This window comes from Muscardinus avellanarius (assembly GCF_963383645.1).
Source record: "Muscardinus avellanarius genome assembly, chromosome: 12".
NCBI classification, from domain to species: Eukaryota; Metazoa; Chordata; class Mammalia; order Rodentia; family Gliridae; genus Muscardinus; species Muscardinus avellanarius.
In genome coordinates this window covers 32,588,386-32,604,095 of record NC_137798.1, presented here as the reverse complement: position 1 = coordinate 32,604,095, position 15,710 = coordinate 32,588,386, and the positions used below count along the sequence as shown (strand labels likewise).

The 15,710-nt window shown below is 37.9% G+C and overlaps 1 protein-coding gene across 6 annotated transcripts in view; it reads left to right on the top strand.

Moving 5' to 3' along the window:
* Positions 1 to 8,507: 8,507 nt before the first annotated feature.
* NOVA1 (NOVA alternative splicing regulator 1) overlaps positions 8,508 to 15,710 on the top strand; it is a gene marked incomplete at both ends in the record, with an annotated part of 145,093 nt that continues 137,890 nt past the window's right edge. For 2 of the 6 annotated variants that reach the window (XM_080707884.1, XM_080707882.1), the window contains 2 exons: positions 8,508 to 8,643; positions 10,405 to 10,545. In XM_080707884.1, coding sequence (XP_080564010.1) covers positions 8,508 to 8,643; positions 10,405 to 10,545 — 277 coding nt within the window. Of the gene's footprint in view, positions 8,644 to 9,345; positions 9,371 to 10,401; positions 10,546 to 15,710 lie in introns of those variants that run through there. The other 4 variants (XM_080707883.1, XM_080707881.1, XM_080707886.1 and 1 more) reach the window with 2 other exon arrangements.

The following is a 15,710-nucleotide window of genomic DNA, read 5'->3' as shown; positions in this document are numbered from 1 at the left end:
GAGGCCTCACACCTGTAATCCTCTTGTCTCAGCCTCTCAAGTATTGGGAACACAGGCATTCACCACCGCCTGGCTGAAAAAATGTTCTTAGAATTAAACTTTAAAAGCATCTACGAATTCTCCTATTTTACAGATGAGAAAACTGAAGCTCAGAACAATTAATGAGTTTCTTTAGCTAGCAAAGTTAGTAGGTGAAAAAATCAGCACCAGCTAGAAGTGGTGGTACAAGCTTGAAGTTCCCGTACTTGGGAGGCTGAGACATGAGGATACCAGGTTAGCAACCAGCCTTAGTTACTTACTGAGGCCCGGTTTCAAAATAAAGAATAAAAAGTAGGGCTGGTAGTGTAGCACAGAGGTAGATATCTCCCTGGATTCAATTCCTAGTACCACACACACAAAAAAAGTCAGACCCAGTCACCAGTTAATAGTTTGTTGTTTTTTTTAACTTTATTTTTAAAGAATTTATTTATTTATTTATGTATGTATGTATGTATGTATTTATTTATTTATTTATTTATTTATTTATTTATTTATTTTGGTGGTACTGAGGTTCCTGGAAGCCCTTCTACCTCTGGGCTACACTTCCAGACCTATTTTATACTTTTTTTTTTTTTTGAAACAGGGTCTCTTAAGCCAGCACGGCTGGCTTCGAACCTGCGAGATCCTCCTGTCTCCACCTCCCAAGTGCGGGAATTACAAGTGTGTGTCACCACGCCTGGCTTATTTTCAAAGAATTTTAGATTTTCAGAATATTTTCAAAGATAGGAGATGTTACCTATCCTCCACATCCAGTTTTATCTAATCTTCACATAACCATGGTACAATTACAAGGTATTTTTTTATAACACTGTGGAAAGCTTAGACAGATTCATTACCTTTTATGTTAAGTGCAGAGTGATACATTTCATATTTTAAAAGTATTAGAGAAGCCTGGTGTGGTGGTGCACGCTTGTAATCCCTGCTCTTGGGAGGCAGAGACAGGAGTATTGGGCTGGTTCGAAGTCAGCCCTGCTGGCTTAAGAGACCCTGTTTCCAAAATTTAAAAAAGTATAAAATAGGTCTGGGAGTATAGCCTGGAGGTAGAAGGGCTTCCAGGAACCCCAGTACCAAAAAAAAAAAAAAAAAGTTTGAGAAATTAACGATCCATTAGAAACCAATAGAAATGTACTCAGAGCTAAAAAAACAAAAACAAAAACAAAAACAAAAACAAAACCCAGAGGTTCTTAGAAAAAAAAAAGTATGATGTCCATTGATGAATGTATGAATAAAAAAAAGAAAATGTGACACGTGTGGAATAATATCCAGCCATGAAAAGGAATGAAATCCTATCATTTGTAGTAGATGTCAAGCACAAAAGAACAAATGCCTGATGTTTTAACTCATACATGGAAGCTAAAAGAAGCTTTTCTTAGAAGTAAAATAGTTATCAGTAAAGCGTAGGAAGGGAAAGGGAAGAAGGGAGGAGGAGGTCTGATAAACAGATACCAAAATGCAGTGCTAGAGCAGGAATATGTTCTAGAGTTTTGTAGAGCAGTAGGGTGAATATAGCTTTAAATAATTTAAAAATGTATTTTATAAATAATTAAAAGAGAATGGATCAACGAAAGTTTCCAACACAAAGAAATGATAAATGCTTAGATGTAGATATTTATTTGTCCTGATTTGATCATTATGTACTGTATATATGTACTAAATTATTACAATGTATTATACAAAGATGTATAATAAATGATATATATATGTAGTAGATATATATATTCAAGAAAATTTAGGATTCTTTCTCATATATTTCTTCACCTATTAGGATGACGTATTTGCAACTGGAATATTAGGTTTAGAGAATTTGGAATTATACTAAAAACTCATTTTTGTCTTCATATAAATTAGAGAGTGACCTTTCATAGATTATTTCATAAACTTATCTACCAACAGTGAGTTTATATCGTTAAATGCATAAACACAAAAACTGCTTGAATGTTTAGAAGATAAAATTTATTTGAACATTTTTCTAATAGTATACTCTTAGAAAAGTACTTATAGCTAATATAGCTATTTGTATACATTCTTCTAAAATAATAAGAATTATACTCTTTTGGTATATATTTACTCCTATTTGTGCTGCATTGAATGAAAACAAATCATTGATTGCTCATGCCTTGTATTTAAAAAAAATGTAGGCTTTCTTGTTAAACTCTTAAAGATTTTTTTTTTTTGATGAGCAGAAAATTTTTAGTTTGATGTCATCCCACTTATTAATTCTTGTTTTAATTTCCTGAGCTTTGGGTACCTTGTTGAGGAAGTTTCTACCTGTGCCTGTATGTTGGGAGTGTGGAACCTACGCCCTCCTCTGATAGCTTCACAGTCTCTAGTCTAACTTTCAGGTCTTTGATCTATCTTAAGTTGATTCCTGTGCGAGGTGAGAGGTAAAAATTTAGTTCCATTTTTTCTACAAATGGAGAGCCAGTCTCCCAGCACCATTTGTTGAAAAGGCTGCCCTTTTCTCCCGCATATGTATTTGGCCCTTTTGTTGAAGATCAATTGACTATAAATGTGAAGATTTGTTTCTGTATCTTCTATTCTGTTCCATTGGCTTGTGTGCCTGTTGCTGTTGTTGTTTTTGCCAACACCATGCTGTTTTAATTACTATAGCTCTGTTATAATTTGAAGTCAGGAATTGTTTTGGCTATTCTACGTCTTCTGTTTCCCCATATGAAATGTATGACTGCTTTTTCTAGGTCTATGAAGAATAACATTGGTGTTTTGATAGGGATTGCATTGATTCCGTAGATCACTTTTGGTAAAATGGCCATTTTAATACTTATTCTGTCTATCCAAGAACACAGAAGATATTTCTGTCTTTCAAGATCTTCAATTTCTTTTTTTAGGTTTTTTTTTTTTTTTGGTGGTACTGGGGGTGGAACCCAGAGGCTTTCTACCTCCGGGCTATACTCCCAGACCTATTTTCTAATTTTATTTGGAAACAGGGTCTCACTAAGTTGCTGAGAGCCTCACTAAGCAGCTGAGGCTGGGAACCTGGGCGATCCTACTGTCTCAGCCTCTCAAGCGCGGGGATTACAAGTGTGCGCCACCACGCCCGGGTTTTCTTTAGTATTACTTCTTTGGATAGTTTAATCCTAGGTATTTTATTGGTTTGAAGTTTTATTGTGAATGGAATTTTTTTTTGTATTTTTTTCTCCGTGGATTCATGGTTGTTAAATAGAAAAGCTACTAATTTTTTTAGGGTTTTTTTTTTGGGGGGGGGTTAGCTGCTACTTTGCTGAAAATGTGCACAAGAACACACACACACACACACACACACACACACACACAAGACCAATTGTTCAGATCCTTTTTTTTTTTTTTTTTTTTTTTTGCCGTACTGGGGATGGAATCCAGGGGCATTCTACCTCCGAGCTACACCCTCAGCCCTATTTTTTATTCTTTATTTTGAAACAGGGTCTCACTGAGTTGTAAAGAGCCTAAGTAGCTGAGGCTGTTCGCGAATCAAGATCCTCCTGTCTCAGCCTCCCAAATGCTGGGATTACAAGTGTGTGCCACCACGCTGGGCGTTCTCAGCAACTTAGTGAGACCCAGTTTCCAAATAAATGTATGAAAGTATAAAATAGGCCTGGGAGTATAGCCTGGAGGTAGAAAAGCCCCTGGGTACCACCAAAAATAAATAAATAAATAAAATAAAATAATAGAAATAAATATAAAATAAAATAAAAAAAAAAACGAATCAATGCTTCACTACAATATTTGGATCATGGAATCCATAATTTAATTTTAATTTTTTTAAGACTTTACATTTTCTAAACTCTTTTATAACCATACTTACTGAATACCTTGTTAAGTAACAGACAGGCTTCTCATTCCCTTTTTCCTAAATTTATATTGATACTTAAAATAAACTGGTAGGGCCTACCCTAAGGTCTTATTTTCCTTATCCCTGGGGTATGTTCCAGTACAAGGTGTGTATTACCCTGCATTTCCATGCAGTATAAGGACAAAGCCAACTCCAGCATTAAAGGAAGACCTCAGAAACAGATGCAGCACTGGCAGTGGAAAGCCTGGCCAGCAAGCATTGAATGAATGCCTCTTGGAATGGATCTCATCGAATGGCTAAAGGGAGTTGTTGTATATATTCCTCAGCTTGCTCACCCTTCCCAGGGTAGTTCGGAGGCTCGTGTTTTAAAATAGTTGCCAGGAAATTCCAGTAAGATTACTGTTTGCTCATAGTGATAACCTGCTTGGAACTTAATTCTTAATGATCTTGTTTCCCTTCCCTATCTCCTGTCCCCATGTCTCTGGGTTTCCTAAAATCACTTACAAATAGACGACTTGCACTTGAATCCTTAACTCAGGGTCTACTTCTAGTGGATCAAAATTTTGGGAAATATTTCCCAAAGCCTCTGCTGAAGGAGCATTCAGGTAGAAAGAATTACATTTGTCAATAACAGGATTGATTGTCGGGAAGGTAGAGGCATGAAAAAAAAAGTGGGTGTAGGAATATCTGCGGGTATCTACTATTTGTACTTTTTATTGAAAGCCAGTCATTACTACTGATAGTCAAGTAGATTATCTTATGCCCATGAGAGTCTGAAACAAAAAAGAAAAGGACCCCCAATGGAAGCCAGTAAGTTCTGCAGATTTTGTTCTTCACATTAATATCATCTGCTATAATATGTTCATAACTAATTAGCATACAAGTAATATTATGTCTTTAGGTGTTAGAAAATATTAAGTTAGCATGTCTCAATTGTTTAATTAAAATGAAATTTTATTTATTTTTAAAGAATTAAAAGGTTAAATGCCTCTATTATATTTTTGAAAAGTTCATGTAAACAATTTATTTGTAGTATAAAAGGTATATCACAGTAAACTGGGGATGGCTATACTTGTTTATTTCTGAATTTTTATTGCCTGACACAAAATGGAGACAATAGGTAAAATGTCTATTTAATCAAAATTGTGGAGGTGTGTGCAAAAGAAAAATGCATAATTTCAAAGAAAATGACTCAATATTCTAAGGAGTGGAAGGCTAACTAAAATGTACTTTCTTATAATCTTTGATCAAATCAGTTTGTAGCTGAATAATTTTTAGATGTCTGATCAGGTCTGTAATTCCAGTTTTACCACAGTTAGGTTACTAGTAAGCATTCCCATTCACATTAATTAAAAATTCTATCTGTTGCTACTGGGCTCCAATGAGAGGTAGTTAGTATCTAAATATTTAGTCAAAAGAAAAAAGGGTCAGATAAGTACATAAGAATCCAGTGTTAACTTTATTTCAACAAGCATATATCAATAAAGCTACTGAACTCAGGAGGCTCATTTTAAATTTAACTTATACATGAAAATATCTTTAAAGTATTTTACTTTATAGGACTATATTAAATTTATATTTTATATTCTAAATCCAGTCTTCCCACCAATTCAAAGCTACATTCTATAGGATACTTTGCCCAAGCCTTAATGTAATATTTTTAGTTATTTTTATATTTTGATTATTGTTGTTCCTTGTCTTTTACTTTTAAAATAATCTAATGCAAGAAACCATCCTTTTCCTGATTTTTCATTTAAAAATGTATTCACATGTTTTTGTACACTTCACAGAACACTTAGATTGCACAACTCCTGGCATTTTATTGACTAACACATATTTATTTCAAATCAGGATTTTCCCCTCATCCTAGCTCCATTTTTTACCCACTTCTTTGTATAAACCCTCTATCTTTTGGTCATGAAGGGTATATGGTGGTTTATTACATTATAAATAAGATAAAAATTCAGGACTTCGGTTCAGAGACTATTACCAATATGCACTAACTTGCTTGCTTTCCCTTTTCAGCTCTCAGCATACCTTCTTTTCAGCCTAGGAAAATGTGTTTTTCATACTCCAGAAGAACTTTTTGCCCAAAACTAAGCATATTCTCCTTCGCCTCTTTCTTCTTCTCCTTCTTCTGTAGACTGGCCTCTACCTTTCATCACTTTAAAGGCATCAGAAATCCCAATACCTCCTAGATGCTTCTGACAAAGTGTACTGAGGAAGGTTAGCATTTTTTTTTCCCGATTCTTTCCTATTCCCTTTTCAATATATCAGGAATTTTTTTCTATTCTCTTTAGTTATTGCCCCAGACATGTATGCATTCTTTGTTAGAATATCATATAATTATAGCAAAATCCCTCTTTATCTGTAGTAATCTTTCAAGTTGAAGAAAAATACAGGGAAAAAGTATCTTCATTCCAGAAATCTAAAGCATGTGTTTATATTTTCTTACAGCAGAGAGCACATTGCCACATATTTCATGACTCCTATTAATTGTGGGATTCGAGCTGCAGCCCTTATTTTAGGTGTGGAGGCACCTGAAGCCCTAGTGCCCTGCAATATTCAAGAGGACAGGCTAAGGAATCTAGAAGACCTGAGTTTGAATCATCACTGCAATGTTTGTAACTGTGCGACTTTGGGTAAATTACCAGAATCTTTAAACCTAAACTGCCTATAAAATGGGGATAGTAATGATAAATGATATCCAGATGACGGGCATGATATGTAAAGTGGATCGCTTGCCACACGGTAGGCATTTTCTAGGTGGTAACATGTTAAGGAATTTGCTCAAGACACGCTATTAGATCTCCCTGCAAGGACCTGAAACGAGCTGACTCAGAAGTCCAGGCATTTCTGCTACTTTCCCAGGCTTCCTAGCCCACTGAGTCAATTAAACTACTAACTTGATGGATGACCTTGAACAAAATACTTCACCAGTCAGTTAACTCATCTGTAAAATGAAGGACTCGATTTAGATAATCGCCAAGATCTTTTCAGAGTTTATTCCAGCCACACCAGATTCTCTCATATTCTCATTCATATTCTCATTCATATTCTCTCTCTCTCTCTCTCTCTCTCTCTCTCTCTCTCTCTCTCCTCTTTCTCTCTCCTCTCTCTCTCTCTCTAGTGCTGCGGGGTTGAGGTGCAGGTTCATGATATATCCACGATCCGTGTATTCAAAAGCTGTGCACATCTCCACGAATGCTATTCCTCCGTTCGTATTTCGTTTCGTACTTAGTTGTGCGCGCACACTCAGCTGTTGCCTGTCTTTACTCTGCCTACGGGCGCCCCGCATGCAGGTTTATTTATGCATATCCTGGCTCGTTCCCGAAAGGATTTAGGGCGGCGAGTGACACTCTACGTCCCCCGAGGGAGTCGCACCGTGCGATTAGGAAATCCTCTTTTCATTACATCTCCCCGTGGAATATCGCCTATTGGTGAGCTGCTAATTAACGTCTTTTACCTAACTCCTGAACATCAAAACTAAGGCACCTAGCTAGAAGTGCTGGAGACCCTCCGTCCTGGGTCTTCCCGGGCCCCGTGGCCGTCCCGCCCGTGGCGGTCGGTCACTCGGACGCCCTTCTCAGAGCGGCCAAAACTGCCGCCGCCGCTTCCAGCCCCGGCGGGACCCGGCTCCCATCCCACGCCTCGGCTCCCCTCAGCACCCGCGCGTCCTGATTGGGACGCGACCTCGGAACCTGGCCCACCTTCCCGTGCTATTGGCTGGCGCGGCTGTCAGTCACCCCTCTTTCCCGCCTTCCCGCCTAGTGCGTTTCGTGGACCCCTTGGTTTCGGCGACAAGCGCTGACGTTTGCCTGAGCCGTGTTGCCGGGGACCCGCGACCTTTCACCTCTCCATTCCCACCGGAGCGCCGGGGTCCCGGGCCGCGTCCCCGCGCGCGCGCCCGCCCGCCCGCGCACGCGCGCTCCCGGCCTCGCCCCCGCCGCCCCGCGGGCTGAGGCTCGGGCGCGGGGAGGCGGCGGCGGCGGCGGCGGCGGCGGCGCTGCTGAGAGGCAGGGACCCGAGCGCGAAGTGTGTGGGAGTCTCCGAACTCGAGCCCTCGCTACCCTCCCCTCGCAGCCAGCCCCCTCCCTCCGCCCGCCCGCCCGCCCGCCGCCCCCCCACACGCGGGAGAAATAATGAGCGAGACCGGGCGGCAGCAGCAGCAGCAGCAGCGCCGAGCAGCCCAGGCGACGGCAGAACCGCTCCGGCAGCGGCGGCGGCGGCAGCTCCAGCAGCCGGAGCGAGCGCAGCGCTAGCGCGGGGACCGCCGCGCTCGTCCCGGCCTCCTCGCCCGCCTCCGCTCCGGCCCATTCACGCTTCCTCCGCGCCCGCCCGCCCGCCGCCGCCTCCCGCTCATTCACGGGCCCGCTCCGCTCCACTCTCCCCGCGCTCCTTTCTTCTCCCGCTCTCGCCCTCCGGCTCCCACACCCCCTCCATTCCCCGGTCTCCTTCCCGACACTGCACTGCAGCTGCTCCTCGGCCCTGCCCCCTCCCCAGTGCCAACAAACCAGCAACAGCGCTTTTTTTTTCTTAAAGAGAATTTCTATTGATCCCATTAAAGAAACATCCCTTAAGAAACCCCAACCCCCCGCCCCCCCCCCCAAAAAAAAAAGCAAAGAACAAGCCAAAACAAAAGGGAGAACCTTCTCCCGTAGCGGCGGCAGGAACTGCAAACATGATGGCGGCAGCTCCCATCCAGCAGAACGGGACCCACACTGGGGTGCCCATAGACCTGGACCCGCCGGACTCGCGGAAAAGGCCGCTGGAAGCCCCCCCTGAAGCCGGCAGCACCAAGAGGACCAATACGGGCGGTGGGTATCGCTTCCACCTCCCCGCTGGCCCCATCCCCCGCCGCCCGCCCTCCTCCTCCCTGCGCCCTCCCTCCCGCCGCCGCCGCCGCCCGGACACCTCAGCCCGAGCGGCGGCCCGCGCCCCCTCCCCTGCACCTGCACCTGCCCCGGCCTCGCCGGCCCACTCTTTGCCGTTTCTGGGTTTATCATTCATCAAAATGGCGACCAGATTTTCGGAATAGACCCATCTTTCCGTTTAATCGGTCCCGAGGCTGACCCTTTAAAGCTCCTCGACCTGGGCGAGAGGGTCCGTGCAGGAGGAGTAGTAGGAGGAGGAGGAGGAGGAGAAGGAGGAGGAGGAGGATGACCCCCGAGTGAGGTGATGGCCGCCCGAAGATGCGCGCTGCATTGAACAGTCTGCTAAAATAAATAAATAAGTGGCACTCGGGTAGAGGATCGCAAATGATTGGGGCACCGGAGAGTTTTTCCTCTGTCCATCCCCTCGCTTTGGGCCACAAGTAGTATGCGAAATCTTGACGAGTGCATGCCCTTACCGCACTTCTGTTGTCGGTACAAATATCTCATTGATTTGTCTTCAAGGGTGTGCATACGAGGGGGGTGTCTGGTACGGTGACTTGTTAGTTAACATCCTGCGCTTCCTTGGAAGATGAGTTATAACGGGACCGGTATCGCTTCTTCATTTGCACTGGAGTCATCTTAACAATGCACCCAATGCATCGAAGCAGAGGTGAATTTATCTCCAGCATATACATTAGAAACGGATGGGGGTCTTGTGAGTGGCACACCGCAAAATTTGGAATGTTCGTTCACCTTTAAAGGCTGGATTTACCGGGATGTTTTGCCTTTAAGATGTGATCGGGTTGACGGGGATTAAAGTTTTTGGAGTTGACTTTATTTTCTTAAACATTTTTTCTTTTCTTTTTTTTCCCCCGCTTTCTTCGTTTATCCACCCTTTCTCCGTTTTCCGGTTCTTTTGGAGAAGGAACATGATCTGTTTGGTCACTTTCGAGTGTATTTAATGTAAATGACTCCTAAGCTTTTTAGTATTGGCAGAATTCTTCTTAAGGTCCTTTAATTAATGAGCTTAAACGAGATCATAGTAGACTAAGAAGTGCTAAAGAAATACATCAGGATTAGTTAGATTTGTCAGTCCACCACACGGAGTTGTTTCCTGGCACTTACCGAGGGCTTGGAATACACCCTACAGTTTGGGTGGATTATTTGGTAGGAGAATGGTTGTTTTGCATACTTTAAGTAGGATATAGGCAATGGCTAATTGTAGTCCTTATGTGCTTGCTAATGACAAATTTAGCTCCTCACTGTTTACAGTCCTGGCTTCTTTTTTTCTTCTTTAATGTGTTAAGTGAATGTTTGTCATCTTACGAATCCCTGAAGTTTTGTTAAAGAGTCAGTTCCTTTCTTTTTGCCATAGTAACCACAGATAGAATTGGAAGACTTCCATGTTTGGAATAACAACTGGAATTTAGTCATCAGTTTCTACAGTGCTGCAAAATATTAGAACATGTTTAGATTTTAATTCCAAGTTTGAAAGTATAAATCCTACAAAATGGGGAGCATTTCATACATATTTTTTCAGCATAATTGGTTTATTCTCATTCTGTAAGAAATGTTAATTCCCTGTTTCCTGCAGCTGTATGTCCACTGCTTAAGGTGCTGTTTTTCTCTCTTGAGGGTGGAGTGGGGATACAAAGTTCAGAAATATCATGTTAACCAGGTATATTTCTTTGCATTTTTCAGAAGACGGCCAGTATTTTCTAAAGGTTCTCATACCTAGTTATGCTGCTGGATCTATAATTGGGAAGGGAGGACAGACAATTGTTCAGTTGCAAAAAGAAACCGGAGCCACCATCAAGCTGTCTAAGTCCAAAGATTTTTACCCAGGTAGGTGCAATGGTGAAGAGATTGTTTGATGAATCCCCAGGAAAACAAATAGGAGCTCTACATGTGTTGTGTGTTGTCTTGAAAGAAAAAAATTACACAATAGTGGAGACATATTGCTGTATTAGAGTATATTGTGGAAAGATTTTCAGCATATTTTCATTGTCGGTTATCGTTTTTCTATAATGGATACACTGTTCATGTGATTTAGATTAGTTGCAAGATTACTCTTTAGAATATCTGTGAAAGGTTTTTTTTTTTTTTTTTTTTAGGAAAAAAACTCAAAAATTGAAAGATAGAAACCTGGACAGTTGGCATCAGGAAATAGGGTTCTCCTGAAGTTTCAGACATCATTGTAATGACAATTAGTCTAAAGCAAATTCAGAAGTGGGGGGTAGGGAGGCTTCTTAAAGAATGGACCATTTACTTCTGAATCCATTATGTACCTCTTTCTGCTTCATTGCTTTGTTTGTTGGCCTTGGATGAAGTAAAGAGGACAAGTGCAGCCTCTTCAGATTTTTTAAATTTGGGGGGTTTGTAATGTACTTGGGATAAAGAAATCTACTATATTATTATAGAGAAGCAAAATAATGCTTTAAAATCTGTGTTACTTAAAACCATTTTGATTAAACTATGTTAATTGTGATTCAGTGACTACTAGAGTATGGCAAGTTTCCTTAGTGGTAATTTTTGTTGTTGTTTTTTTACTTTTTGGAATTTTTTTTACTTAGTGTTATACAGTTCTGCATGTTCATCTTTTTGTTGCTTTGTAATCATTTTGTTACTCAGTATGTATGTTTTAAGTTTAATGGAGAAATCTCCATAATGGAATTGTATCTTTTAGATAGAACATTACTAACTGATTTGCTTCTACTTTGATCTAGCTTTCTGCTAATTTTTTTTTTGGGGGGGGAGCTACTTAATCTTTCTGGCTTTAAAAATACTAATTCAATGTTGAAGGTTCTGACACTGCTTTTTTTTTTTCCTGGTAAAATAGAAAAGCTGATTTGCTTTCAGTGATCTAATTCAGTAGAGTTCTTTAATACAGCAAAGACATCTGGCATGAATGTAAGCAGAACACTTGGAGGAAGGACTTCTTTTTCATAGCCAATCTTTGGTGGTAGAAATGGACCATTTTATTGGAGAAAAAGATTTTATAATGGTTGACACTATCATTTATATAAATTAAATGTCGCATTTTTGGTAAACATTGAATTTATTAAACTAAAGAGTAATCTATTAGATGTGACATCTTTCCCAAGTTTGCTTCCTATGAGTACAGTTTTGCAGATGGCTTTCCATGTCTCTGAAACTTCCTTATGTGTTAGGAAAGTTTGCTAACATATTCACATTCATACATTTAAAAGGTATATTATGGTTAAAAAAAATCAATGTGGAATTGTGAAAACCCTTAGTACAAATAAAAACACTCGAACTTGATTGCAGAATTAATAACATGATAATTCTAGGAAAAGAGCTGCAATAGTAAATTAAATTCACTGTCAATAGATGAAAATGAAAAAGCTTTTTTGCATTATACATGAGGTGGTATCAGATGTGCAGGGATGTTACAGAAAATTGATGTTTATCAAGAATATTCCAAATAGTAAATTAAATGCCTTTTCATTTGAATATAGTTTATCTTTATTGGGTTGGAAAGGGTGCAATAAGAATTAGATCTTTTGTTTTTAGTCTACTTAGTTTCGCATTTTTTCATATGACGTAGAAATTGCTTATTTTATTTATAGTTCTGAGGCATGTTATTTGTATAAAGAGAGAATATCCTTTGGAAAAAATGGAAAGCTGAAATGCATTGAGTAAAATTTTGTGAGTGTAGTGACGTAATCTGATGAACTGTGAGTTGCAATGCCGGATAAAAGAAGGCTTCTACTTTATCTGTAACAGGTGGAAACCAATCACACAGTATGGAATCAATTTTAAGGATAAAATAAGCCTTGTAGTTTATAAGAAGCTTCAAGTATTCTGAATAGTTTGTATTAAAATGAATTAGTTTATTACCTATTTGGACAGATACATCTCTCTTCTTCAGATAGACTTTAATTTTAATATTCTTTCTGTTCACACTTGACCACAGTCTGCAATTATCTAAGGTCTTAATATTCTTCAATATAATTGCCTTTAAGCCTCTTTCCTCTTTCAACTTCTTTTGCTTAGATATATGTAAGAGATACTTAACTTTGCACATCTGAGATGAGCTGAATTGTAAAGCTGTGATTCATATAGCTCTGTAGCATTATGCAGTAATTGGGAAGCCCATTTTAATGTCTTTCATAGTTATATCTATATCTGTTTCTTATATGATTTTGATATTCCATTAGAATGAACATGTCTGGTAGTGATTTTGTGAAGCATTTTTCTATTTATCATTTGGTAACAGAATGATTTGGGAAAATATGTATTTCAGTTGTATGACCTAATGGACTTACTCAAATCACCTGAATTTTTGAAACCGCATGCTAATTGTGTTCCTAAGGTTTAGTGAAAATACTAAGGGATATTTGAAAACTTTCTTTAGGATATATGTCACAGAATACAGTCACACTTAGAGGAAATTTTGATAAATTTCACCTCATGATAGATACATTCAGAAAATTAGAGCCAATTTAATCTCCCCAAATATATTTTTATTCTTTTAACCCCTCAGGTTATGCCTTTAAAATATCATAAGCAGCCCTACTTTGTGAGTAATATTTTTAAACTTTGGTTGAAATCAAGAAAATATTTTTGCCCATTAGTGAGAATGGATTTAGAATTTGTACAACTGTGTATTCTGTTGTGTATTTCAATGTGTCATATATGTCATATATTAAATAAAATAACTTTGTGTGATGAAGAATAAAGTGCATTATCCAATTACTGTAATCAGAAAGAATGATCTACAAATAGATTTGTTTTACTTTTTACTGTGCTGTATATATAATTCACTTATTAATTCTTTTAAGATCTGATATTGTAGCATACCAATTTAATACTGATGGTTTATGAATATATCTCTATTACTTGATAAAAAAAACTAATTTATTTTCGAATTTTTTGTAATTAGGTTATATATGGTTGCTTTGTAGTAAGAAGCAGCTTTCTCATTGGGGAATATATTTTATATGATAGTTTTTTTTCTTTTATTCTTTTACCTTACACCTGAAGATGTGTTTAGTTTTCATTACCAAATAGATTGATTTTATCTGTTACAGTTATTTAATGGAAATCGAAAAAACTTAATACATTAATGATTAGAAATAGTGAAGGATGTATATAAAGTATTTTCCTATGTGCCTTAGATATTAGAACAGTTCAGAGTATACCTACTTCTAAAATATGACATTGGCTATATTCTTTATATCAGTCAATTCAAGAACCCTTCACTATAATATCTGAATCAATTTTTGTGTATTTAATATTTTCTCATTTTTGGCTAATAAAACTGGATCACATTTACTCTAAATTACTTCCTTTTATAGTGCTAAGTTAAAAATTTGAATTTGTTACACTTACTATCATTATATCTTTATTTAATCAATGTCCAACTTGAATGGTGCTTTTTAAAAGACAACAAATCATTCATCCATTATATTTTTTATTAAAAAGCATAAAGTAAGTGAAAATTTTCTTCTGTGAAGGAAATGCCCCGCACTGTTTTTATTTTGACATGAGGAGAAGTCAGTGTTCAATTTAACCTTTAGGATTGGGATTATATGAAAATGATCATTTAAAAAAATTACAGGAGATAATGAGGTTTAAATCTGATCACTTTTGTTTATATTGTTAATGGAAAAGGATGATGTTGGTAGTACAATGTGAATACTTTTCTTATAGCTTATAAAACTTTAGAGTCCATACTTTTTTCTTTGATATTAGATACAGAGTATCTCAGACATTTATTGGTACATATTTTAAGATAAATTTAATACTTAAATAGAATTATAACAAGTAAAAATTAATTTTCAACCTTATTGGGTCGGTTTAATAGGATAGAATTATTACACTGTCCTGTACCTTTGCTTTTAGTATGCTCATAGTTGTTGACACTATTTTTTTCTTCAGTCTTAAAGATTTGAATGTAGGACCTGCTATTTTGAGTTACTTTATATTTTGTCTATATCTTAAGTTGAAGAAGAAACACAATCTTTTTCTTAGATATTAGTATTATCGCTCTAAAAATTTGCTGTATTTTATTTGTATTTCATTTTGATATTTTAAGTAATAGGAATTCTTAATATACGAAGGGCCATTACTTGCATAGCATAATCCATATAAACATTGCAGTTTCTGAAAGATAAACCATTTATACTTATGACATATATGCAAATGTTTGTGGCATGGGATTTTTAGAAGGATAAATCAGCATAAAATTTTAGCTATTCATTTTATTTAAATCTTTTATTATTCATGACATTGTATTGTCTATGGTTTAGCAAGTTTTTAAAGACCATTAATTGTTAGTGTTGGTGTTTTCATGAATTAAATAGCATAATGTCACTTTGAAATTCGCTAAGTGATGCCTTCTGGGTTTTGGAAAAATATATCCTTTAAAATTTGTGACATTGTAAGGAAATTACAAAATAATATTTCCTTGTAAATATCACCCCAATGAGTTTCGGGAATAGGAAGCAGAATTGGTGAAATAGTTCTATATTTATTTGTTGAAGATGTTTCATATAATGCACCAAAAGGTAAAAGGATCTATGTCTTAGAAATGCTAAGTAGTGTGTGGCGTCACTAGAAACCTGACCAGCAAAGCATCAGTCAAAAACTTCTGCATTCATTTTATAGTTGTTTTGTTTTTCTCTGACCTAACATTATTAGTTTTAAAAAGATTTATATTAAATAACACAAGTGATATTTATTGAACACCTACTATGCCACCTGTTAACTAAAATCCAGCACCTGATAAGCATTTTTTTTTTAAAATAGCTTTTAGTCTTAGTTGTTTCCAGTTTACTCGAACTCCGTTTTAAAGCACAACTCTTATGAGCAAGCGCAGCTTTTTAAAATAAAACTGGGGGGACGGTGGTGGGAGATTTGTGCTTGATTGCCATCTCATTTCCATCTTTGGATACAGCTCTAGCATAAAGTTAAACAACATCTGCAGAGATCTGACTGACAAACATCTCTCTGGGACTCATCATTGCAGCCTGCAGCAGGTGCAT